The following is a 26,342-nucleotide window of genomic DNA, read 5'->3' as shown; positions in this document are numbered from 1 at the left end:
TCTCTCTCTCTCTCTCTCTCTCTCTCTCTGTTGTTCATTCACTCATGCACACACTCCATCCACACGCACTTGACAGACACACGCAGCATGTAGACACACTTTCGAATTCATTCAGCTTCCTCATTCACGCACTCAGCTTCTTCTTACAACCTTGAGTTTTTTTTTCACCCTTTTTCTGCCTTGAGTCTGGAAATACGATACAGCATCTCAACTTTAAAACTGCCTTTACAGAGAACAAGAGACAGAGAGAAGGAAAGAGACAGCAAGAACAGAACAAAACAACAAAAAAGAGGCTGGAGATGCTCTGAAAGGCTCTGAAGGATGGAATAGAGAAGAATGAAAGTCCCGAAAACATCAGGACAAAGCACTAAGACACACTTTAAGAGGGAAGCTGACTGAAGAAGACAAAGTTCAGGTAAGCTCCGTTTCTTTCTAAGTTTCATTTCCTCTTGGTTTGCAGGCTTGTTTGGTCAGAGAAACTCTGTGGACTGAACCGCGTCTGTTCCCCAGTAATGCCTGAATTTAAACCAGAACTTTGAACTGTGCTTAAGATAGAATTAAAGATATCGCAGGTGTATGGTTGTAAATTACTGCTGTTCTCAGACAAATATAGGATCTCATATATCCTGAAAACCATACTTACTCTATTAGATTTTTCTACAATAAATATTTGCGCATTTCTAATGATTTTAGTCACTATCCAGATGATTAATGCAGGTCTTACATATATTGTACACACACCTGTGTTTATTTTGTCTTTTACTAAAGCAGCAAGTCAATTCTTGTAAATTAACCAAATATCCATGGATGCAAATCATGCGGTAAAGTGAAAACAGATGTTATACACAATAGCTACTGTAGATATGAATGCAAAAGCTCTGTCTGTGTCTGTGCACTTAAAAAGCAGAATGTTCATTCAATACAACGACACACTGTTTAATTAAGGAATCCCTATTTGGATTATACATTCTTGTGTATGTTGGTGTATGGGAGTCAGTGATATATTAGCAAGGCTAATATGCTGTGTGCTTCACACATAACAAAAATTACTGTATCAAATCACTCTAAATGCAGCATGTGACTTAATACACTTTTTCAGAACTGATGTATAATAAAAAGGGAAAATCTGACAGGCTCTCAAAATGTAATAATAAAACTCACTGAAATGTATTCATACTCACTGAAATGACACTGATCAATATTCACTGATTCACAAATGATTGTCTAAATCCCATCCCTAACCATTACCTACCACTAAAATCAGATGGATAATATGGATGTTGTCCAAGCCTTAGGTCTAAGCCAAAACCTAAAATGTGATTGAAAATTGTTGTGCTAGGACCAACAAGGATGTTGATCCAGAAACATGTCCTACTTGGCGAAATCACAGTAAGCTGCTTTCCTTTATATAAACATATTTGATTAAGATGTTCAGTGCAAGTTGTTGACAAAGGACTGAGAATAAAACAGATGGATCTGGATATAATGAGTAATTCACTCGGTGCTGACTCTGAGATTAGAAGAATATCTGTCACCTCTGAGCTAGAAGGACTTCATGGGGGCATAAAATGTTGGAGCATTAGTGATAGAGGAAGATGTGAATAATAGATATCATATTTTATGAGCGCAGAACTGCTCTACTAAGTGCAATGAACCATACATAAAGAAAGAGAGAGAGATGAGTGGAAAAGAGTAGCTCTGTTCAAAAGTTTTCAGAACAAGATCAAACAGGTTCAGTCGACAGCATAACATTGGCATGATTACCTAAAACAAAAGATGTGGGTGAAATGCATTTATTATAACACGTGCATTTAGAATATGAAATATACAGTGGATACGGAAAGTATTCTGCTTCTTCTTCGGAAAGTATTCAGACCCCCTTAAATGTTTCACTCTTTGTTATATTGCAGCCATTTTCTAAAATCATTTAAGTTAATTTTTTTTCTCATTAATGTTCACACAGCACCCCATATTGACAGAAAATCACAGAATTGTTGACATTGTTGACATGCAGATTTATGAAACACATGGACCTAAGTATTCAGACCATACCTGTCAAGTATCCCGTTTTGGCCGGGAAAGTCCCGTATTTTACCCTTCTTTCCCGCCGTCCTCCCGTATTCGTATTTTCCCGTAAATCTCCCGTATTTTAACCTGCGTTATTAAAAAATAATAATACCGGAGTAAAAAAACATTTCCAATCTGAGCTCTGTAACTAGCCTCGCGATAACTGCCATCTGCAGTAGCCTACAGGTGGCCGTTGTCGCGAGGTTATAGTGTGTGAGGTCAGATGACGACGAGTCACAACGCGGGAAAAAACAAAACAGACGGATGATGGACGTAACTAACGATAGAGATGGAAGTCACTCCTGCCAACAAACCCAAACCCTCTGTAAATACCGTGATCAATGGGACAGCGAATTTCATTTTCTGAAGAGGAGCAGATGGGGGACAGTCACGCGTTTTGTAAGTTTTGTAACTGCGACTTCATCATGTGCGACAGGGGAAGATCTTTTAAAGTGACAGTATTCACTTATAATGACAATATAAAGAACAGAAGTAATTGCTCACTAACTATTCTCTGTTCTTGAGTAAATAACTTCAGTACCCTTAAGAAGGATTATATATATAATTCTTAACTTATGCAGTGCAGCCATGCAGCCATGAGTCTTTTTGGGAAAGATGCAACAAGTTTTTCACACCTGGATTTGGGGATCCTCTGCCATTCCTCCTTCCAGATCATCTCCAGTTCTGTCAGATTGGATGGTAAACGTTGGTGGAATGCCATTTTCAGATCTGTCCAGAGATGCTTAATTGGGTTTAAGTCAGGGCTCTGGCTGGGCCATTTAAGAACAGTCATGGGGTTATTGTGAAGCGACTCCTTCATTATTTTAGTTGTGTGCTTAATGTCATTCTCTTGTTGGAAGGTGAACCTTCGGCCCAGTCTGAGGTCTTGAGCAGTCTGGAGAAGGTTTTCGTCTAGGATAATCCTGTACGAGTCCACATTCACCTTTCCCTCAATTGCTACCAGTCGTCCTGTCCCTGTAGCTGAAAAACAGCCCCACAGCATTATGCTGCCCCCACCATGCTTCACTGTCGGGACTGTATTGGACAGGTGATATTTTTCTCCACACATACCACTTAGAATTAACAGCAAAAAGTTATATCTTGGTCTCATCAGACCAGAGAATCTTATTTCTCACCATCTTGGAGTCCTTCAGGTATTTTTTTTAACAAACTTTCATGCTTCTTGCACTGAATAGAGGCTTCCATCTACCAAAAAGCCCAGAGGCTTTGTGTATAATCAAACACAGCTGGACTCAAATGAAGGTGTAGAACCATCTCAGAGATGATCAGAAGAAATGGACAGCACCTAAATTAAATATATGAGGGTCACAGCAAAGGCTGTGAATCCTTAGAACCATATGATATTTCAGTTTTTCTTTTTTTAATAAATCTGCAAAAATGTCAACAATTACATATCTGTTACATACTGTACTTAGTTAAACGTTTATAGAAACTGAACAGAAAACACTTACATAGTGATTATTTGACTTAATTCATGGATAACTAAACGACCATGGTGGGTCATTTATCTGTCAGCGACTCATGTATATTATGCTATCGTATCTCACACAGAAACCATGTAGTAAACCAAAACAAACACACCCACACCCCAGGAACATATAGCTGAAAGGGCCAAATCCAAACTGGACAGCTTGGAAACCCCATTGATTGACAGATGGACAAATATGGTGTGGGGTTCCCTATTCAAACTGAAAGATGGACACTGTGTACATGTTAAATTTGTCAACTTGTAGTAGAAAGTAATGTAAATAATGTACAATAAACTGAAATCTAGAATCATCAGTGTTGAACATAAAGAGGAATTTCTGACTTGAATGTGGGAACCTGTTTTTTTAGTTTGTGTCTCATTCTTTATCTAACTTTAAGCAGTTTGTAGTTGAGACCCCCTGATATGCATTTAATGTCCAAACACATCTCATGATACACTGAAAAAATAAAACCCTTGGATCAACTTAAAAAAATTGAAGTAATCGATCACACGAAATATTTTACATTGACTCAAGTAAATAATTTAATTTAGTTTAATTTGAAAAGTTTAAATCCATGCAACCACTTTTTAAAGGTTGATCAAACTAATTATTTTAGATTGGAACAAACTAATTATTTTAAATTGGATCAAACTAACAAATCATTACTTTATGTTGGGATAAACTAATTATTTAAATTAAAACAAAGTAATATTTATAGGCCAAAGTAAATTAATTATTTTAGGTTGTCTCAAATTAAGATGTCATTATTTAAAATGTATAATCAAAAAAAAAAAAAAAGCTTTTAAAACATTTTGATCAATGACTATCATAACACTTTCCTTTAGAACACATTTATATTTATTGTTCAATGAACATGTTCACATGTATGAAGAACAGTCTGCTCCACACAAAAATACAAATTTGTTACAAATAATCAAATCACCACTTGATGACATCACATTAGTAGTAATATTAAATTAGGAATGTTTGTCCTGACAAGACAGTTCACCATAAAACATCCTAAAATACAATTAAAATATTAAGATACAAATGTATTTCATGTCCATAAATGTATATGATGATGAACAGTCTCTTTCAGCTGAACACCAGAGACAAATCCTGGAACTGCTCCTCAGACAGTGAACAGTGAACACTGCATCAGTTTCTGATACAGAGCTGTAAGCTCTACATTTAAAGGGTTAGTTTACCCAAAAATAAAAATTCTGTCATTAATCACTTATCCTCATGTTGTTCGACACTCGTGAGACCTCTGTTCATCTTCGGAACACAATTGAAGATATTTTAATTGAAATCCGATGGCTCAGACAGGCCTTTAATGACACCAATGTCATTTCTCTCTCTTAAGACCCATAAAGAGTTCTGATTGGGCCAGCGCTTCCCGTGATGTGATTGGACAGCAGCTTAGCGCACTTTGCCCGGAAAGGTCCCGCCTCTTACCATAACGGGGCGATGCAAGCGCTGAATGCGCGCTCTTCTCCACGTAGGAGAGCAACGAGACCACGCCCCCTATTTTGTGTGTTCTTGTGGGCGGAGGGTTAGTCAACAAACGGTTCTAGTGACGTCATTACAGCAGGAAGTGCAGCGGTGTAGTCCAAACCGGCTGTTCGCTGTAGGCTTTGAAAGGGAACTTCTGTTAAATAAAATATCTCGCTTGGCATTGAACTTTGAGCTTTATAATTTTACAGGTATTATTTATGCTCTAACAGCAACATTTCACACTAACTAAAGTTTGAAAGATAGAATTGTGAAGAACGGGACCTTTAATGACAGAATATTCGTTTTTGGGCGAACTAAACCTTTAAATATAACCTATTTGTATGCAATATAGCAAGCAGGTTCCGGACCTCTGATCCTTCAATGACAATTTTAATGTCTTTTGGTGGATGAAGAGGATCCTCTTTCCCAGTGATAAAGATCGCCATGGTTGTTTGCTCCAGTTCTTCAATCTCATTTTCCTGCATAAAAAAGAAAGAGAAAATAAGTACATTATAGTTTCAGAACTCTCCCATTTTCAGCTCTTACACACTCTAAACTGAACTTGAATAGGCGCGTGACGAGTGAGAGCAAAGCGAGGCCGGTAAGTAATTGGATGATCAGTGCCAACTGCACGTCACACTGGTCTCAGAGCTTTCACAGAGGAGTGAAGGGAGAATAAAAGGAGGAGCGACGACAGTGAAGGAAGAGAGAGGACCAGGCATGGATTTTACATTGCATATAGGTGTTAAGTCATTTGCAAATGGATTCCTTTGGACACACTTATTTTGACAGTGTTCCAGGGAAGACAAGGAAAAAAAAGATTGTTTTGGTACGTCTGGACATGGTCTAAGTGTTCACAGCTCAAAATTCAGCATCAAAGATTTCTCATAAATAGTGTTAAAATCTCATCTTGTGAGCTGAGTTTCTCATCACACCCCTATTTATTAAAAGTGGCTAGGAAAACCTGGACTATGACCATGTTAGTCTGTAGGTGTTATTTGTGTGAGCAAGTGAGAGAGATGCCCTTACCTGGTATTCTTTGAAAAGGTGCGCAAAAGGTTCGCCGAGGTAGATCAGAGATTTGAGGATGCATTCTCTTCTGATGGTGATGTCTGCAGTCTGAGTAAGAACAATAACTATGAATTAAAATTAAACAATTACAAAAAAAAAAAAAAAACCACACTATTCAGCCATGGATCCCACTGATTATCAAATTCATAGATACCTCATCTAAAACCTGCAATGTCCTGGTGGACTCCTCCCTTGCTCCTGATGACCTCCAACAGTTTGGTGGAGTGCTTGTCCAACTGCACCAAGAACTTGTAATCCAACTTGTCACCAAAGGAACTGTTGTAATTCGCATGAACTTAAATTGATCTTAAAAGTAGAGCATACAGAAATAAGTTTAGAAGATGGTGAACACAAAACAGAATCCCCAGCACAACCGTACTAAATTACAACAACAACAACTCATTAGTGAATCAACAGTTAGGTCTAAAAATGTGGAATGCCAGGGTATGGCAAATGCCATACGTAAACGAGTAGTCGTGTGCCCAGTCTATTCTCTGCTATATGCCGACCTAAAACATTCACTTTCATAAAATCATCATCAAAGCAGTCCATATGTAACATCAGTTAGTTAATTCGAATCTCGAAGCATCGAAAATACATTTTGGTCCAAGTATCACAAAAACTATGACTTTCAATCTACGACGTGTTCCTCAAAAAAAGATTAAAATGGTTCATGAATCAGTGAATTAATCAATGATTCGGATCGCCAATGTCACGTGATTTCAGCAGTTCGGATCGCGTGTCGAACTCCCAAACTGCTGAAATCACGTGACATTGGCGATCCGAATCATCGATCAATTCACTGATTCACGAACCGTTTTAATCTTTTTTTAGGAACACGAAAGAGAAGACAATGCTGAATAAAGTCTTTTTGATATTTTTGGACCAAAATGTATTTTCGATGCTTCAAGAGAATCTAATCAACCAACTGATGTCACATATGGACTACTTTGATTATGTTTTTATTAGCTTTCTGGAAATGGACAGTAAAGTGGGCATTGACTGCATATGCTCTGGGACTAAAATATAAAATATCTTAAACTGTGTGTGAAGATGGAGGTCTTAAAAGTAAGGAACGACATTAGGGTGAGGAGTTAATGACATTAATTTCATTTTTGGGTGAACTAACCCTTTAAGAGCTGGAATAGAGTGTGGCCCCTTTAAGAGCTGCGAGTTTCACTATTGAACTGCCGGTATTTTGTGTGTGTGTGGAACTGTGCCGCGATTCACGCAAACTGTGAGAAACACAGACTCGGGAGCACTCTTTTTCAGAAAAGTAACCTGCTTATTCGTTTTAGCCGATTGTAATGTATTTAGTTCAATACTGTAAGCAGTGATGGTGTTAATGATTTACCTCAGATATATGAGCAAGCGCTTCAGCGCGCTCGGACTGCAGAGAATGTGCTCAGCGAAAAAACACACTTTTCTTTTGAACTGGAGTCTAATAAAAGTTAAGCAGAAAATATTGTAGCTTATATAGGCTATAACTGCACTTGTTTCGAGAAATGTTATTGTTAACTCTTTCCCTTGACACGGTCAATGCCCCCACAAAATGAATTTAGATAGTTTGCATGCATTTAGGTTATTACTCACCCGCCCAATGAGGGGCTAAAATAACCGAACGTTATAGTTTGAATGAAGATTACGAACATTTCGAGTGCTATCTTAAAAGTTAATTTACACGCTATCAAGCGTTAGCGCTGAAATTACGGCCAGACTCAAGTCCCGTCAGATATACTTGAGGTAAAAACGTTAACGGTAGACAAAGTTTCTCTTACCTTATCAATGTTCCTCGTAGTTCTGTCTCGGAGCCTGGCTGGATGGGTCTGACGTCCGTTGAAATGTAACGTTACCGTCACGGCCACTGCTCAAGTTCGTGCTGTGTTCTTCTCAGACAGTTCTCAGACTTTTTTTTTTTTTTTTTTTTGAACCACAGAGAGCGGGATCTGCAAGTCAACAATGCGCATGTGCAAATCCTGCTTAATCTAAAAAAAATGCTCTGATCAAATTAATAAATTCAGTTTAATGTCCCGCTGCCCATTTAGATTCTATCAATGTAAAAAAATGGATTGAACCATAAATCTAAGCTAAAATGTTTACTTGACATGAAAAAATTAAAAAAATTAAGCTATTTCAATGAGAAAATACACATTAAACGAACAACACTAAAGTTATACTTTTTTCAGTGTAAAGTGAGCAACCTCAGGCCATACGGATAAAAGTGAAGGTTACGCTCTGGCACAGAGGTCATTATGTACATCAGAGAAACTTTACTCCAGACAAAACCACTCTGTTCTCGGGGAGGAAAATCCGTATAAAGTCATGAAAACAAAGTTGATCCTTTTAATATTAGATTGGCGTATCCTTGGATAAGTAGACAGGGATTTGTGTGTGTGTATGTGTGTGTGTGTGTGTGTGTGTGTGTGTGTGTGTGTGTGTGTGTTTATATGCATTTGAGTATGTGTGCTTGTGTACTGTCTTCTTGGTTTGTGTCTTGGGTCATTAGTGCTGACAGTTTTAGTTCATTAGGATGACAGGCTACTGCTCTTCTGCTGACCACCCTTCAAGCAACGCTCTCCCCTGCAGCCTCACACACCCGAACCACAACACAAGAAAAAGAACAGGGAAAAATGAAACCACACAACAAACCAAAACACAGATCCACACAACAGCACACAGCGCATTTTCCACAGGCCCGAGAACATTCCAGAGGAAAAATGTTATTGCTCAGAGGTTGCTCTTTCATAGCTCAGGAGACGTACAGCTATGCTTCATTTGAGTATCAGCTTTGATACTTTAAATCATGTAAACTATAATGCAAATAACAGAGACAATTATTTGCTTAGAGACAATGCAAGCACAGTAGAAAAATATATGGTTCAGTGCTGGTATAAAGTACAGAATTGCTACAGTAAAGGTCTTTATTCAGGACTGTTTTGCCTCTGAATGCACGATTGACATATCAAAAATAGGCATTCCATTTCCCAGCATCCTAGATTGTCTATGACAGACTATAGTCTGATTTTAATGTGAAGGACTATGGCAGTTTTTGCTGGGAAAATCAAAAGAATGAGATGTTTCTCTTCCTCAACCTCTCTTATGTTCAATGACACATGAAACAAATGTCCATACAATGTTAAGGATAATGCAAAAAGAGTGATTCTGTATTGCAATGCCAATGTGTTAATTCAAACTATAGTCTCACATAGCCAAAAATCAATATAGTCTAGTCTGAAATATTCTTTATAATTACACTGTCAGTGTAATTTTATTTACCATGATGGCACTTAATTGCAGAGATCGTAAACATATCCACAGCGCTATGATCAGATGCTTCCTAAACTGCTGTTTTCTCACCACTGTTGTTTTGTTGTGTGTTTATGTTATTGAGAAGAAAGCATGCAATACATATTGCCAAAAGTTTTGGGACACCTGCCTTACGTGCACATGAAATTGAATGATATCCAATTTTTAATCCGTAGAGTTTAATATGAGTTGGCCCACCCTTTACATCTATAACAAGATTTTCCACAAGTTTTAGGAGTGGGTTAATGGGAATTTATTACCATTCTTCAAGAAGTACATGTGTGAGGTCAGGCACTGATTTTGGATGAGAAGGCCTGGCCTGGTCTCTGCTTTTATTCACCCCAAAGGTGTTCTAATTGGGAGCATGAAATTGTCCAAAATGTCTTGGTACACTGTCAGAAAAAAGGTACATTGCTGTCACTGGGGCGGTACCCTAAGATACAATATCGAAAAGGTTTTAATATGTACCTTTAAGGTACTAATACACACTCTTAAAGTACTGATATGTACCTTTTAAGGTACTAATATACTTACCATTTAGGGGTGAGTAAGGTACAAAGTAAGGTACCTTTTCACGTTTGTACCTTAGGGTACTGCACCAGTGACAGCGCTGTACGTTTTTTTTCTTTCTGAGAGAGTATGCGGAGTTCCTTTCACTGGAACTAAGGGGCCAAGCCAAACCCCTGGAAAAGAACAATATCCCCACACCATAATCCTCTAGAGTCCAGTGTTAAGTGTATAAAATCAAGCACCTAGGCGTGCAGACTGCTTCTGCAAACATTTGTGTGCCATGGAAGTGTTTTTGGAACACCTGAATTCAATGATTTGAATAGGTGTCTCAATACTTTTGGCAATCCATAATTGTTCTTCAACAAACATTTCTTGAAAATTAAAATGCACTTTTTAAGGAAAAAAGTGCTAAACATATTGCAACATCGAATTGCCATTATTACATAAAATCGCAATACTTTAAAAATTAAACACCTGGCAAAAAAATATTGCTGTAATATTGATCTGGGAGGTCTCTGGCAATTCCCAGCCCTAATTTACTCTCCTGATCCAGCTCCATTGCAAAGCATGAACTATAATTCCACTGCCCAGTTTTGGTAAATGCAAAAAAATAATTACTCACTCTTAAAAATAAAAGTACTTTATTAGAAATTGCAGTGTGCGTGTCATTGTTTCGATCTCTTTAGGAGGCATGTGAGATTACTAGAGCCTTTTGTCAGGAGAAAAATGAGAGAACAGGCAGACTTAAGCAGAAGTCTTCATTTGCATTCCATTTAATCTCATCACTGTCTAGAAGAAATAACTGAGGCATCAAATAGATCTCATTTCTTTCCTATGGGACAGAAGCATTGCTAAACATATCCCAAAAATAAAACATATCAAATTCAACTGCATCTTAATACACCTTAGTATATCCTATACAGAATAATGCATTAGATCATCTCCACACATCACAATATAGTGGCAATCTCTACTCCCACACATATGTATGAAAAACCAACACACTGCAAAACAAGAAAAATATATTTTTATTCTACATTCCACTCCCGAATGTCCCACAAAGTACAGAACTGCCTGGCATAACACAGCAAGGCCGATGGGACCTCTTTCTTGTCCATAGTACACACACAAACCATACCACCATTCCCTCACAGTACAGAAGAAAAACAGCATGCAAAAAATCACCATGCACAACACATCCATTCACTAAGCATATCCATAAGGCGAAGGATATAGCTGTACACCCAAGGCCCTTTCAGCGTGTAAGCGGTTAAAGAATTACAAAGATGTTTTTCACCGTTCTTTGAATGTGAGGGGATTTAAGGACGAATCAAAAGCTGCAACCTGGCGTGGAAACGCGAGCACAAGAAAAGACAAAGAGCAGAACCAAAGACGTTACTTCTGAGATTTCAGAGCGGCTGAAAGACGGCGAGCTCGCATGCAGACGCACATCCAGCTGCCCTAAGACTGACAGTTCCATTCATCTAGCCTCTAAAGAACTTTTTCCTTTCCAGGGATTAATTGTCAATTGGAAAGACAAATCTCGAAAAACACTTTTTCTGTTGCTTGCTGTTTGTTTGCAGAAACACTCTCTATCTGTCTGCCCATTTTAGGAAAGAGACTGTGAGAACCACCCCTAGTTAGTGCATACTTTAACACGTCACAGCCAACATGACATACATTTTAACTGTAAAAAGTTACTGTATACACCCATTAAGTATTTTGGTGACACTTTACACTAAGGATGCACTAATATGCATTATTTCATGCTTCATTAATGCACAGATAATCATGCACATTAATGTATTACTAATGGTGAACTAACCCATTTATTAATGATTACTGCATCAGCAACTAATGAAGATTCTACATGATTGATAGATTATGTAATCATTAAATAGTTATTAGTTAAATATGTCATCATGTATTAATTCCTTACTAACATATTATATTAACTAATAATGTAAATTAACGTGTTCATTACCACAACAGGTCAAAGCCATTTCCAAGATTTATAAAAGTGTCATTATGTTATGACTTTACTTGTTGGGGCACATGACTATTAACTAACTTATTAAGTAGTATGTAATTGTGGTTATGAGTTTTGAATGAATTCTGAATTAGTTAATAGTCATGTCCCCTTACAAGTAACATAATTATACCTTTATAAATCATTAGCTAATTAATTAAAGCAGACAACTGGAAGTTGAAATGCATGGCCTTGACCCGTTGTGGTAATTAACACATTCATTTACATTATTAGTTAATATGTTATTAAGGAATTAATACTTTATAATAATTTGTTACATTTATATAGCGCTTTTCTAGGCAAGTGTATGTAAGTGCTTTACATAGAAGGGGGAATCTCCTCAACCACCACCAATGTGCAGCATCCACCTGGATGATGCGACAGCAGCCATATTGCGCCAGAACGCTCACTAAACACCAGCTGATTGGTGGAGAGGAGACCGAGTGATGAAGCCAATCAGGATATGGGGATTATTAGGAGGCCATGATGGACAGGGGCCAATGGGCAAATTTGTCCAGTAAAATTATGACATATTTAACTAATAACAATTTAATGATTACTTAACTATTAGAATCTTCATTAGTTGCTGATACAGTAATCATTAATAAATGGGTTAGTTCACCATTAGTAATACATTAACTCATGATTATCTGTGCATTAATGAAGCATGAATTAATGCATAGTGCACCTTTATTGTAAAGTGTTACCAGTTTTTTATGGAATATTGCAGTAATTATTTATCCGTGCACATCATATTGATGAGCCCTTATAATCTTTAATCAGAATATTAGGGTTTTCAAATACTTACTTTCCTATGGGTGCTCCACATGCATCAATGAGCCTTGGCCGCCCATGACCCTGTCGCCGGTTCAACACTGTTCCTTCCTTGGAGCACTTTTGATAGATACTGATCACTGCAGCCCAGGAAAACCCCACAAGAGCTGCAGTTCTGGAGATGCTCTGACTCCGTCGTCTAGCCATCACAATTTGGTCTTTGTCAAACTCGCTCAAATCCATACTCAAGTCCATTTTTCCTGCTTTTAACACATCGACTTTGAGGACAAAATGTTAATTTGCTGCGTAATATATCGCACCTACTAACAGGTGCATTGATGAAGAGATAATCTGAAGACTGGAGTAATAGCTGAAAATTTAGCTTTGCCATTACAGATTTATTTCTCTCCAATATTTCACACAATACAACTGTTTTTTTCCTGTATTTCCGATCTTATAAAAGCCACATTCGAGCATAAGAGACTTCTTTCAAAAACATTTTAAAAATCCTACAGACTCCAAACTTTTGAACAGCTTTACTGCTTAGCCTACAGCACAGAAAATGTTATGTTGTTGATTACATCTATCCCTTTTCTTTTGATTTATTTCACTCTACAACATGAAATCATATTAAATGTGTCATCTCAGCCCTCATGCCTGGTGTGTCCCTGCAGTAGCTGTCAGGTCCACATGCTCAGTTGTGGTGGTTAGTTGTATTGAGCAGAACAGTCAAACCTCCATCTGTCCACCCACCCCTACAGAGAGACAGATTACCACTGACGTGACCGCTGACTCTCAATATTTACCCCTTCCCTCCTAATCTACATTATTGATATTGCCACACACAAACATGCACACACAGGAAATAGATAGATAATTTCCCCTGTAGTGAAAGGCAAACAAAACAAAAAAGTCACTTGACATGAACTACTAACCCGTTATTTGCCCCCTGTGGCTCAGTCCAGATTGCTAATCATTGAATTATTTGCTTGTCACACCGAATTGGAAAATTATGGTTTGATAGCTGAAAGGCTGTTGGCTCACAGCAATCATTTTAGTTAATGTGTTTTAAATACATAATGATAATATATAATTCAGTCAACAGCCTTTGAGCTATCAAAATCATACAGCAGAGAGAGAGAAATGGAGAGAGAAAGAAAGAAACATTTACTGGCTGCATCAATTCTCCCAAAAAACTCATTTGCCACTAGAAGGGTTTTTAGAATAATATATTTGTGTATGTGTGTGTGTGTGTGTGTGTGTGTATGTGTGTGTGTGTGTGAGAGAGAGAGTGTGAGTGTTCTTTTAGAAGAGTTGAAAGTTGCTACTTGAGATAAGATACACAACCTCAGCACACAACCTCATCAGAGTTTTTTGTAGTATTTATGTTTCAAAATGATATTTCAGCTAATTTATAAGTAATTTATGCTGTCGCTTCAATAATATTAACCACAGAAATTACAAAAAAATAGACTCAAAAAATGATTGCATGATGCTGTTCACTTTATTTAAGTAACTCATCTTGATTTAACACCATTATATTAGGTTGCTGGTTCAAATGTAACTGCTTCATGTCATGTTTGACATAAAACCATTACTCTTTGACATAACAATGTTTTTATTTTCAAATAACATGATTAATTTACGTAACCAGAACAAACTGGACATTCACTTCCCATCATGCTTTGCAAAGGGGCTGAATTCGGAGAGTAAATGTTTAAATATAGTGCTATTTTATGCATTTTTAACAAGATGAGAAAATGGAGAGACTTTTTAATGTTTAATGCTGGTATTTAAAAGTTTGTGTTATGTTAGTGTTTTTGGAGGTTACCACTGTGGAGAAGTGTAGAGCATGTGCTCAGTCTGAGGACATGCCAATAACAATTAAAGTTGTTTAAATAATAAAAAACAGCTACTTTGGGCATGCCATGGATGTAACAAAACCATCTTCTGGCTAGCCAATAAGATTTTGTAAAAGGTTTTCTTGTTAAATAACATTTGTGAACTTGTAATTATACTGGATTACTTGTTATGGTTTTTGTTTGATATTCATTTTTAGAATAATTGAACTTAATAGTTTTGGACAAAATGAACAATGTTAACCTGATTCAACAAAAAGGCATTGAAATAACCTTACGTAAAAAAACATACGTTTACTGAAACAAACAATGTTAATTCAATTCAACATAACTGTCACGGTGTGTGATGCAGCAGAGATGAGGAGATCCAGGACTTCCAAACAGACAGGTTTTATTCAAATCATATTCAGAACAAAACATCAAACACCATTAGAATAACGTGTAACTTAACTCAGTATCACATAACTCAACTCAAGACCCCATAAGTAAGACAGATAAGTGGCAGGAAACTAACAAAGAAACGTGACAGACCTACAGTCTATGTGACAGACACAACGGAAACAGACTAAGATGTGACAATAACCCAGTTACATGGAACCAGTTGACATAAAAAAGTTAAGTAAATCCAACGTATCATTTTTTGAGTGTACTTAGAAATAATCTAAAACTGCTATTTTGAAATTCTAAATGTCTTCAGTATTATGTGATAATATTGCTAACCTATCTGTTAACATTAGTTAATAAACCTAACAGAGAACATTATTTTATTAACTAATGTTAACAACAATGAATAAGTATTGCTCATGTTTTGGTAATATTAGTAGATGCATTTATTCACCTTAGTTAATACAACTTTATTGGATTGGATTGGATTTTTGAAGAAAAAAAAATGTTGTGCACTGATTTGTCAAGTAGTTACACTACAATTTTGGGGTCAGTAAGATTTTTTTTAAACATAGTCAAACAGTAATATTGTGGAAAAATATTACAATTTAAAATAAATCTTTTGTATTTTATACAATATATTTTACAATGTGATTTATGATGGCAAAGCAGGATTTTCAGCATCATTACTCCAGTCTTCAGTGTCACATGATCCTTCAGAAATCATTCTAATATGATGATTTGCTTACTCAAGAAACAATTATTATTATTATCCATGTTGATAACAGTTATGCTGCTTATATTTTTTGTGGAAACTGTGTTTTTAGGATTATTTGTTGTATAGAAAGTTCAAAAGATCCAAAGACAGCATTTATAAAAAAAAAAAAACAAATAAAAAACATGCAATGTTATTATTAACAGAATTTATAAAAAAAATTACAAATAAAAACCTCTTTGGAAATTAGTGTAAATTCACATTGTAATGATAATAGAAATTCTCATATAGAAATATGTTATCAATTTACATTTTAAAGCACATAACCGTTTTAAAACTCTCATTTGTTGTACAACTCTGTGCAGTTTATGTTTTATTTTCAAATAATGTTAATCACAGAAATTCTTGCACTGATTAACCGAAAACTGCTATTCTGAAACAAATAGGAAATTTTGGAGAACATTTGCACTTCGGTCACCTTGGTTGTGTTCAGTGCGTCCACGTCCTCACGGACCTTAAGAGGTTAAATGTGCTCTATAAATACACATAGACTGACTGATAGATTGAACCCAGGTTAAAAATGGCAATTCTCATGGCTTTAGGAATATAAAAACTGAAGAGCACACAATCTAGGATTTCTTGACAACAGCAAAGCCAAACATGATTATAAATGAACATAAAACCAAACTTTTCCATCATCCTGTTTTCAACTTTTGCTCTCTTAACTTTCACATGCTGTATCACACACGAGAAGAGTGCTAGTCACGAGTGCTGGAAAACCTGACCAGACTCACACGCATTTCCATGCCAATAATATTGCCATGTTCTCCATGCCAACAACCTCTTTAATTAGAGTGAAGCCCCCCTCATAATTCCCCCTCCCTCTGCTGGTACCAGACCAATCCCCCCCACCGCCCCACCCACACCCAAATCAAACACTACAGCGCTCCCCCCACCCCCCTACACACACACTCCTCGTTATCCATGCGAGGAACATGCAGACCAGAGGGGGCTGTAGAGTGCGTGATTTGATTGACCCAGATCTTCAAGTGCAAATGAGAGCGAGAACGAGGGAGAAGAGGGAGGGATGGAAAGAGATGGAAGTGAGGAAGAGTGAGAGACTGGTGGGGTGCGGGGAGGTTCATGAAGAGACTAATTTGAGGCTTAGTGGGGCGTCCGTGTGCTAAAAACTAAGCAGATTTACTGAAGGTCAGTGTCTATTGGACAGATTGAATGAGATCTTTCAAAAGCATCCAAACAATACACAGCCACATGTTTCACTCACATCTTCTGAAATTATGTTTTTACCAAATGTCTAAAAAAAAACATGCCAAAAATGGGACATCTGATTTAGGATCTTTTTTGTAAACTAACTGAAAAAGAGGTGTTTCTCAGGATTCTGCTCTGCTTCTGTAAACACAAAGCTATCTGTACATTTAAATGGTTTAACTTTATATTATATGTCATTTTGCTGCAAAATAATTTTAATATTTTTGGTTTTAGAAAGTAAAAACTATAAATTACCATATAATTCATAGTGGAAGGTTATTGCCATGCTTTTATGACATATGATTATATTTTATATATATATAAAAAGTCTTTATTTTTGTTATCAGTAATGTAAGTTATATTTTTTTGCATTATTTTAGTGTCATATGTGATAAATTTGTCTTTATGCAACTATTTGCCATCTATATTATGGTGGTTGTCACTACATTTTATGAATTTGTTTCTTTTAATATAGACTAACTTAAATTTAACCGAAACTAGGCTGGGATTTCTATTTCCCAGCATGCTTTGCCATGACACTCACAGGCAAAATTAAACGTTATATATGGTTTTTTTGTGTGCAAGATTAACGTTAAGTGGGAGATTTAGTAGTGTTTAGTTTCTGTTATGTTGTTTTCTTGTAGGGTTATGATCATGACGACGTTTGATCATAATTGAGAACAGATGTTAAATGTATTATATTGCTGTCCTCATTCAGCAAGTGCTATGATAATGCTACCAAAGCATTGTGTAACATATGTGCAAGGTAAAATTAATTGAACTTTCTAGTTAAAGCTAGTCAGGTTTCCATGCACTACTAAAAATGTGAGATTACATATTTTTACATTAAATGTATGAATTAGCTTACTCAAATATTTCAAGTTCAAAACAATTAAAATCTATAAAAATCTGCAAGTTCTGCTTACTTTAATTTACACTCCTTAACTTAATTTTTTTAATTTTGCCAATTTATCGGGTTTACAGGTAAAAAACAGATTTTGGTTATTAAGGTATATTGGCATATTAACATAAATGTAATAGAGTTTTAAAATCGTTGTTAAATACAGCCATCAATATATCATCCATCATAACTAACATTGTGACTCTTTTTTGTTTACTATGAATTTCTGGCAACCACAGCTGCTGTTTTTTTAACCATAAATTTAACAGATTTTTTTATAGAAATGAGTTTATAGGGGGAACAATTTGTTGAAGCAAGAACTTTAATTGAATAACTGAACTACACTATACACTTTTGGTAGTGTTGAACCAACCTAATCTTTTTCAGTTTTATTATTGCATGAATAAGTTAAGATGACGTTAACAAAAGTGTGGTCCAAGTTAATTTCATCCCTCGACACGCTTAAACCCTTCAAAGCTCTCACTGTAGAAGAGGATAAAGCCTTTGGAGGGCAGATATGATCACTTCTGAAAACAACGCAGCTTTAGTTTTGTTATTTACAAAAATATATATATTTTTTAAGACACCAAGAAAAGGTGACTAATGTGCATTGGTCATGCACTGAGCTCTAAACATTCTAGTCAGATCAGGAACTGAGATAAAATGCTAATATATGACAGAAAGTCCTTTGATCTCATTGCCTGCAGGTCCTCTTTTTGTCTTTTACGAGAGGCCAGCGCTCTTGTAGTGCATGTATATGTGTGTATGTGTGTTCATGAGTGAGTCTGCTGGGTGCATACGGCCGTGTGCAGGATTACTGCGTGCTGGAAACAGAAGCGAGACTAAGTTTGCACTAAGCTGAGGAGCCTAAATGCAAAAATGTGTACGAAAATCAACAGAGGCTTGCATGTGTGCGTGCATCACTGAGTTTTCTTTTAGTGTGCAATGGCATTCAGGAAAGAGGATTATATGGCACAGTATGAGGTGACAGTGGAGGGTGTTTATATTAGGGATGCATTTTTTGTTCGCAGCTACAGAGTTTGGAAAGGGAGAGAGCTTTGCTTGCTTGAGAGTGAATTAACTGAAAGTCTGACTCCATCAGTAGGTCTGTGAGTCCCTGATAAAGATAAAACACACACACACACACACATAGATACACACTATAGATCCCATATGATGATCTGACTGTCTATTAGGAGTGTTTTTTTCCCAACACAGTCTCATGACAGTTTGCAAATTTGTACAACCTCATTTGTGCATTAAATTTAAGGGTGGAGCTTCATGGTGAACCTGATCCAACAAATCATACTTTTTTGTACGAGTCAGACGAATCAGTACGAATAGACTCATGTTGTTTTCTCCTAGCGCAAAGGAAACAACAATTATTTAAAAAAAAACATGTTTACTGTAGATGCCCCGCAAAAAAAATACTTTTTAAAGACGGTCACATGAGAGAAAGCATGCGTCCAATTGGCCGTGGTTATCCTGTCAATCTGATAAAGCTAGCATATCCTGTTCATAAACAGTCTACATATCAACCCGAATCGTTCAAATGGTGAAAAGAGAATAAACAACTCACCCATAACATCACCATTTACATCACGTCTGAATCAAAATGAACATGAAATTATGTGGTGCTGTTTTTAGTTAGGCTGATTTGAAACCAGTCCAAGGCATCTACAGCCATTCATTCTTTCTCTCTCCAAAAACTTATTGTCTCTTCTATAAACCACCATATATCAAATAAAAGTGGAAACAGGCCAATTAAAAATGAGGAATCAAAAGATAATTGGACTCTTTTCACAGAGCGAAAATTTCTGTCTTTATTCAACATTTGCAACATTTCTCCTTCGATACTTGGTTTACACCATTGGTGAAATTTTACATGTTAGGGCAAAACTCTAAACTTACATTTTTTTTGACAGAAATCTATACTTTAACAAGGAAGCATTAAATTGATCAAAAGTGACAGTAAATACATTTATAATTTTACAAAATATGTACTGTTCTTTTAAACTTTCTATTCATCAAAGATTCCTGAGAATAACAGTGATAATAAGAAATCTTTCTTGAGCACCAAATCATCCTATTAGAATTATTTCTGAAGGATCATGGGACACTGAAGACTGGAGTAACGGCGGATAAAAAAACTCATCTTTGCCATCACAAAAATAAATAACATTTATATTATAAAATATATTAAAATAGAAAACATTACTTCAAATGTGAGTAATATTTCACAATATTACTGTTGATAATGTATTTATCAAATAAATGCAGCCTTGGTAAGCATAAGAAAAGGGTCCACTTAGCACAAGAACATTTCAAACAGATGCACGGCTTCTGAAAAACAAATACCGCAACACAAACTAATATATCACTAAAGACGGCAATGCTGAAAATCTCCTGGTAAATGTATTCTTTTCTTATGTTATTTGACTAAATTTGTCACCACCAACAGATAACAAGGAACAGGAGCAGCACATTCTGAGGATTAAAGCTGCGAGATGAGGGAATAAAGTGGGATATACATTAGACAGACACTCAGGCCCGTAATGGTAAAGTTGATGAGGCTTAGCAGCAATGACGACGCTGACGTTGGAGCAGGAGAGGCAAGACCACAGGGCTCAACACTTACTCCCAACTGTGTAATTATACAGCGTACAGAGCAACACCACAGCTCGTTTACAAAGGCTGACTGCTCAAAACTAGATGAGAAGCAAATTAATAACCCGTGACTCCGGCAGCAGCAGGGTACAATAACATCACAACTGCGAGGTGTCTAAACATACAGGGAAGTCGTTTTAAAGGAGTATATACTATATATATATATATATATATACTCTATAGAGGTCAGAAATAATGTGGCCAATAATTGTCCTAATCAGTCACTATTATTGTATTCTTTTAGTTTAGTCATTTTCACTTGATTTCACACATTTTTACAAAAAGACATTTCCGTCATTATTTACTCATCTTTGTTCATTCCAAACAGGCATGATTTTTCTTCTTCTTCCAGAATGTCCATTTAATGAAAGTGCAGGGGATGTTGAACTGAATGATAAAAAAACACCATAAAAAGGATCATAAAAAATTGTCTATGTAATTCATTTGCATACTTTATTCCAAGTCATTTGAAGGCATGCGATAGCTTTTTTTGGTGAGTTTTTCTTGACAGCTGTGGTTACCATTCACTTTCATTATATGGAAAAGATCCACGGATGCTGTACCATAAAATGGCCATAAAAAAAAAAAACACACACACATTGAATTATGGTGAGAGTCAATAATGACATAATAATATTCCTTTTTGATCTTTTACATTTTGATCATTTTAAACGACATCTACGAATGTTAAAGTATGTTCATGATAAATTCATAACAAAGAAAAAAAAAACATGTAACCATTGCATCAGTTTTGCTATACTCAGGTGACAAACAACTGCATAGCAGCCACGGAGCAAAGACACGCCCTCTCTGCAGCCATCAGTAACAGATCCACCCACCGGTTCACAATCACCGGAATTCTGGATCACCAGCACCTGCACTCTCTCATCAGTTCAACATCACAAGTCACCATCTCCCTTCACTCTTTGTCTGCTCTCGTCTATGGACACTACAGACTCCCATTCTGCTCACCTGAGTTACCTGTTCGCCTGCTTCGGTTCCTGTCTTCCACCAGTCACCTGCATGCCAGTCCCCTTGCTAACCAGCCAGCCCTCCTGTTCACCGGTGACAAAATAAGGACTGTGGTCACCAGATAAGCCTTCATCATTCAGATATCCATTTACCTTCTCGCCTCTCTGCACCCCTGCTCCGCCTGCACTTAATCAAGCTTTGTTGAACTTAACATCCACTGTCTTCTGATTATGACAATAGCTTTGTTCCATCAAAAGAATAAAATGTCCCCTGGTTTCACAGACCAAGCTTAAGCTAGTCCCAGACTAATGCATGTTTGAGATGTTTTAACTGAAATCAACTTGCAGTGACATATCTTAAAATGTCACTGCCCTTGTTGTGTCTCAAGATGTGTCACTGCAAGTTGATTATGCAAAGTAAGGTTTTTTTTTAGCCGCATTTTATAAAAGTTACTTAAATGTCCTATTTATAGGCCTAATCCCGGTTTAAACTAAACCCTGTCTGAAGCCGGTTTAGCTGGCTAGCCAGATATGTTTAGGCTTAATTTGTGCCAATCCTGGGTTTTAGGTACCATGAAAGTGGTTTGGCTTTTAGCTGTATTCATTATCATAGTAATTTACGCTCCACGGCTATGCTCCAGGGCAGGTTATGTTCTAGATTAGAGATCTTAAACAGAAATTGGACCAATCAGCTGTGAGTAAAGTGACACACTTCTGATGCAATAAAATCACCCCGTTTCTACTCCAAATTAAAGGTCACCACATAGCAAATGGTTTTTAAAGACTAAAGCGTCTGGCTTTTAACAATGCTTATTTATAATAATAGTAATTTTGAATGATTTAGATATAATTTATGTAATTATTATACCCTTAATCTATTACACATTTATCATTTTAGTTAATCAATCATTAATAGGCACTTTGTTAAAATTTACCGTATATAAATACCTTATATAAAATCATACAAATAAGCTTTAAAATCAATAAATAAAGCTATTAAAAAAGAAGCTTACTGAGTTTAAATTTCAATTCTCTCTATATATCTACTAAACTATCTTCACAATTTTTACTTGCATTGAAGATAATATTTTCTTTAAGTTGTCCTCTTTCATAGACAGCTCTTTTCTTCTTGCTGTGTAAATTAGTTTAAATTCTAAATATCTTTCAATCATGTAATAATATGCAGAAGAGAAAAAAATAATCTCACTGCTTCTCCCCTTTGAGAAGTAAATCTCAGTTCCACAACATGGGATTAGGCTTGTTTGAGATGTGCTTTGCCTCGCCTGAAATAAAGGGAATATTCACACATAATTTATGCATATAAAAACAAGATATCAAAGTTTTAAAATCAAACATTTTAAGCAAGAACCATGCATCACGGCTGTTTAAACCAATGAGCATTAAGCTGTGTCGTCAGTACGTCGTTTCCCATCATGGTTTTGGTCAGTGAGGTCGGTGGAGAGCAATTTTTTGTTTGCAGTTCCATGAACAGTCAACTTTTACTTCTTTGTATCTTTCCTGCCACAACACCTCAAGAGCCTCCCATCCATGCATAATAAAAGTCTCATGCATCAACTTCACTAAATACAGTTACAACGGCGGCTTTCTTAATTGGCTATTTTGAAAATAAATCATATTCTTCTTTTTAAAGTAATGGCTATTGACTCCAATGTGTAACTCAACTAGCTTAAAGGATTTTGTCATCTGTTCCAAACCTGTATGAGTTTCTTCTGTTGGACACAAAATATATTTTAAAGAATTTTTGTAACCAGACAAAAAAAAAGATGGTAGCCATTGACTTCCATGGTTTTTTTTAGTTTAGTTTGGACAGAAAAAAAAAATCTCATACAGGTTTAGAACATCTTGAGCTTGATTCAATCTGTATCTCATACAGGTTTGTAACATCTTGAGGTTCATTTTTGGATGAACTATCCCTTTAACTGTAATGACTCAGGAGAGACTTTTGATAATTGTTCTAATAGTGACCACTAGAGTACAGCAGTGAGACTGCAGTGGGATTGCTAGGAGTAAATTTACCCAGAGAGATTTCTGAGGCACTGTTGCTCATGAATGTTTAATGTGTTTTGTCTCTCTGTGTTTTAATAATTCTGTTAATTAAAACCACACTGAGAAAGTACACTCCTGCCCTGCTGTTGTTTCTTTTTTAAACACATTTTACATTTGTCATGTTACTAACTCGTATTTGCCTGACAATGAATCGCTTGATACATTTCAGGATTTTCAACCTGTGATTATTGTTGAATATTTAATATTTTCCTGTGGGTCTTACAACTTATTTTCTCTAAAAAAAACAATTAATGCTGTGCACGTTCTTTTTCAGAAATTGACTTCACGCAAATCAACAGCTGCTGTGTGCGTTCGTTTGTGTGCCGCCCTTGACCTGACTGGACTGACGCCATGCTGTGGACGCTCCTCCTGGCTTTGATCCTACTGCTGTTGCTCCAGGCACAGCTGCTTGTTTGTCTACATGAACTCCGAGCCTCTTTAACCTCAGTGACATCAGCGACCCCTTCTGGAACTTCCAATGCCTCGACATTGCAACGTCTGCCAGGGGCCATCATCATCGGGGTGCGCAAGGGAGGCACCAGGGCCCTGCTGGAGATGCTTAACCTCCATCCAGATGTGGAAGTAGCCAAGACCGAGATTCACTACTTCAACCTGGACGAAAACTTTCGGAAGGGTCTGGACTGGTACCGCGCCCAGATGCCCATCACCCTTCCTGGGCAGCTGACGGTGGAAAAGACCCCTGGCTACTTCACAGCACCACCGGCCCCAAGGAGGATATGGGCCACAAATCCAGCGGTGAAACTGCTGCTGATCGTTCGTGACCCTGCAGAGAGACTCGTGTCAGACTATACACAAGTTCTCCACAACCGAATTCAGCAGAACAAGCCTTACCAGCCACTGGAAGAGATGCTACTATCAAAAGGACACATCAACACTAAATACAAGGCCCTTCAGAGGAGTTTTTACTACCAGCACCTGGCCAGATGGCTGGAGCTTTTTCCCAGGGAGCAGATACACATTGTGGATGGAGAAGCACTGATTCAGAATCCGTTCCCTGAGCTGCAAAAGGCAGAGAAGTTTTTGGAACTTCCACCTCGGATAAAGCCAAACAACTTCTATTTTAATGTCACTAAGGGCTTTTACTGTATGCTCTCTGCGGGACACGACAAGTGCCTGGATGAGTCTAAAGGAAGGCCACATGCACCACTTAGCAACGAGGCTTTCCAGAAGCTTTGCCGCTACCTGCGAGTACCCAATCAAATCTTTTTCAAAATGGTGGGACAGAGGTTTGACTGGTGCTAAAGACAGCTGAAAAATGACTGACAGCTCTCATGGAGACTGAGAATTGGATTCAAAATATTATTGGCAACCCACTTTTGTAAAAAAAAAAAAATACAAAAAATAAGTCATGTTATCAGAGGAATACAGATGAAAATGCCTGGCTAATCAGTTAGCAAGATGGCTAAACAGAGAGACCAGTGGCAAAAATTGTTCTGAAAACGAATACACCTACACAGTGTGTCTTCTGCGGACAATAGAATCTGCAGGACTTCATACAACTCTTTGGACCAAAAGTGTCAGTTCAAACTGACTATTACATGAGGTTGAAAACACTGAAAAAATGAAGACACTTGAAAATGTGAAAATAAAGAGAATGTGGATAGACATCATCAAGAATAGCGTATAATAAGAAAAATAAAAAATGAAATGTTACTTCCAGTGGTACCTAATGCATTTATCAAAACTTCTGCTCTGTCAGCTGTATAATTGTAGTGTAATCATTTAATTCTCATGTTTAATATACTAATTTGTACTTGAATATTTGAATTACTTTTTTGAATAGAAATTTCTATTTTTAAATCAATTGGTTCTTTAAATTGAGATATTTCATAATGTTATGTCATTGTTAATGCACTACAAAAGTCAGTTTTCTATTCAATAAATACATGTACATAAATCATCACATCTGTTCATCTAAAACACTGACAATATCTGACATTATGATTTTGAACACCTGTTAATAACAAATTGTCACATATCTGTATTAACTTATTCTGTTTTCTTTAAATATTTCTAAACTTTAATTTCAGAGGACCCTTTGACAATAAGCTAGGCTATCGTAAAAAGTAAAGTGACAAGAAGGTGAGCCCAGCTATTTTCGTTTATGTTTCTCTGCTGTTGTTGAGCTACTGGTTTGATTTCTACATCACAACTGAGTGTGCGTGGTTTTAAAACATATTTACTTCTTTAAGGGAAAACATTGATTTCAGAGATAAGACGACTGAGTGCAGCTTAAGTTGAGACTGAGATACTGTCTGTCATCGCGCTATGGACAATATAAGAAGATAAACAACCAATGACAAAAATAAATAAAAATGACTGACAACCAATAGAAGATACTCGTGGCGTGATACTTACATTAGTTGTACATCATTATAGAAGTGACTTGAACCCCTGGCTTCGCGAAATGAACAAGCAGGTAGGTATGTCGTTTACACGCACGTGACGGCCGGTAGATGGCAGTGTTTTATCTGTTAAGTTAAACTGAGAAGGGCGGAAAAATACTTGCATCTCGTGGTGTTCGTCAAAACTTTAACGAATAATAAAGGTAAAAGGGGACCCTATACCTAGGCCTAAATGTTTTTTTAGCCGGGAACCTTCCTGTGGCTGATGTTTTCGAGATCACGTCCAACCAATCAACTAACTAACCAACTAACCAACCAGCCAACCAAAAAAATGTTTTAAAAAATTGTCCAACCAATTAGAACACACACACACACACACACACACACACACACACACAC

The 26,342-nt window shown here is 36.8% G+C and overlaps 1 protein-coding gene and 1 long non-coding RNA gene across 2 annotated transcripts; one reads left to right on the top strand and one right to left on the bottom strand.

Annotated features, from left to right (window-relative positions):
* hs3st1l2 (heparan sulfate (glucosamine) 3-O-sulfotransferase 1-like 2) lies at positions 1-26,270 on the top strand. The gene is made up of 2 exons (XM_067439235.1): positions 1-415; positions 23,852-26,270. Exon 2 carries the CDS (start codon positions 23,929-23,931, stop codon positions 24,838-24,840), a length of 912 nt encoding a protein of 303 aa, XP_067295336.1. The 5' UTR covers positions 1-415; positions 23,852-23,928; the 3' UTR covers positions 24,841-26,270.
* LOC137072016 (uncharacterized) lies at positions 4,878-7,988 on the bottom strand. Its single transcript, XR_010904583.1, has 4 exons — positions 7,904-7,988; positions 6,280-6,431; positions 6,084-6,173; positions 4,878-5,533 (listed from the first exon to the last, which is right to left on the bottom strand). It is a non-coding gene; the product is annotated as an uncharacterized lncRNA (long non-coding RNA).
* Positions 26,271-26,342: the final 72 nt, after the last annotated feature.

The sequence above is a fragment of the Pseudorasbora parva genome, chromosome 3 (genome assembly GCF_024679245.1).
Source record: "Pseudorasbora parva isolate DD20220531a chromosome 3, ASM2467924v1, whole genome shotgun sequence".
NCBI classification, from domain to species: domain Eukaryota; kingdom Metazoa; phylum Chordata; class Actinopteri; order Cypriniformes; family Gobionidae; genus Pseudorasbora; species Pseudorasbora parva.
The sequence above is the reverse complement of the archived record's forward strand: the minus strand, read 5'-3'. Positions and strand labels throughout refer to the sequence as shown.

Bases quoted from the DNA above. Each gene is read 5' to 3' on its own strand.
- hs3st1l2 (XM_067439235.1), top strand. From the start codon at position 23,929: ATGCTGTGGACGCTCCTCCTGGCTTTGATCCTACTGCTGTTGCTCCAG.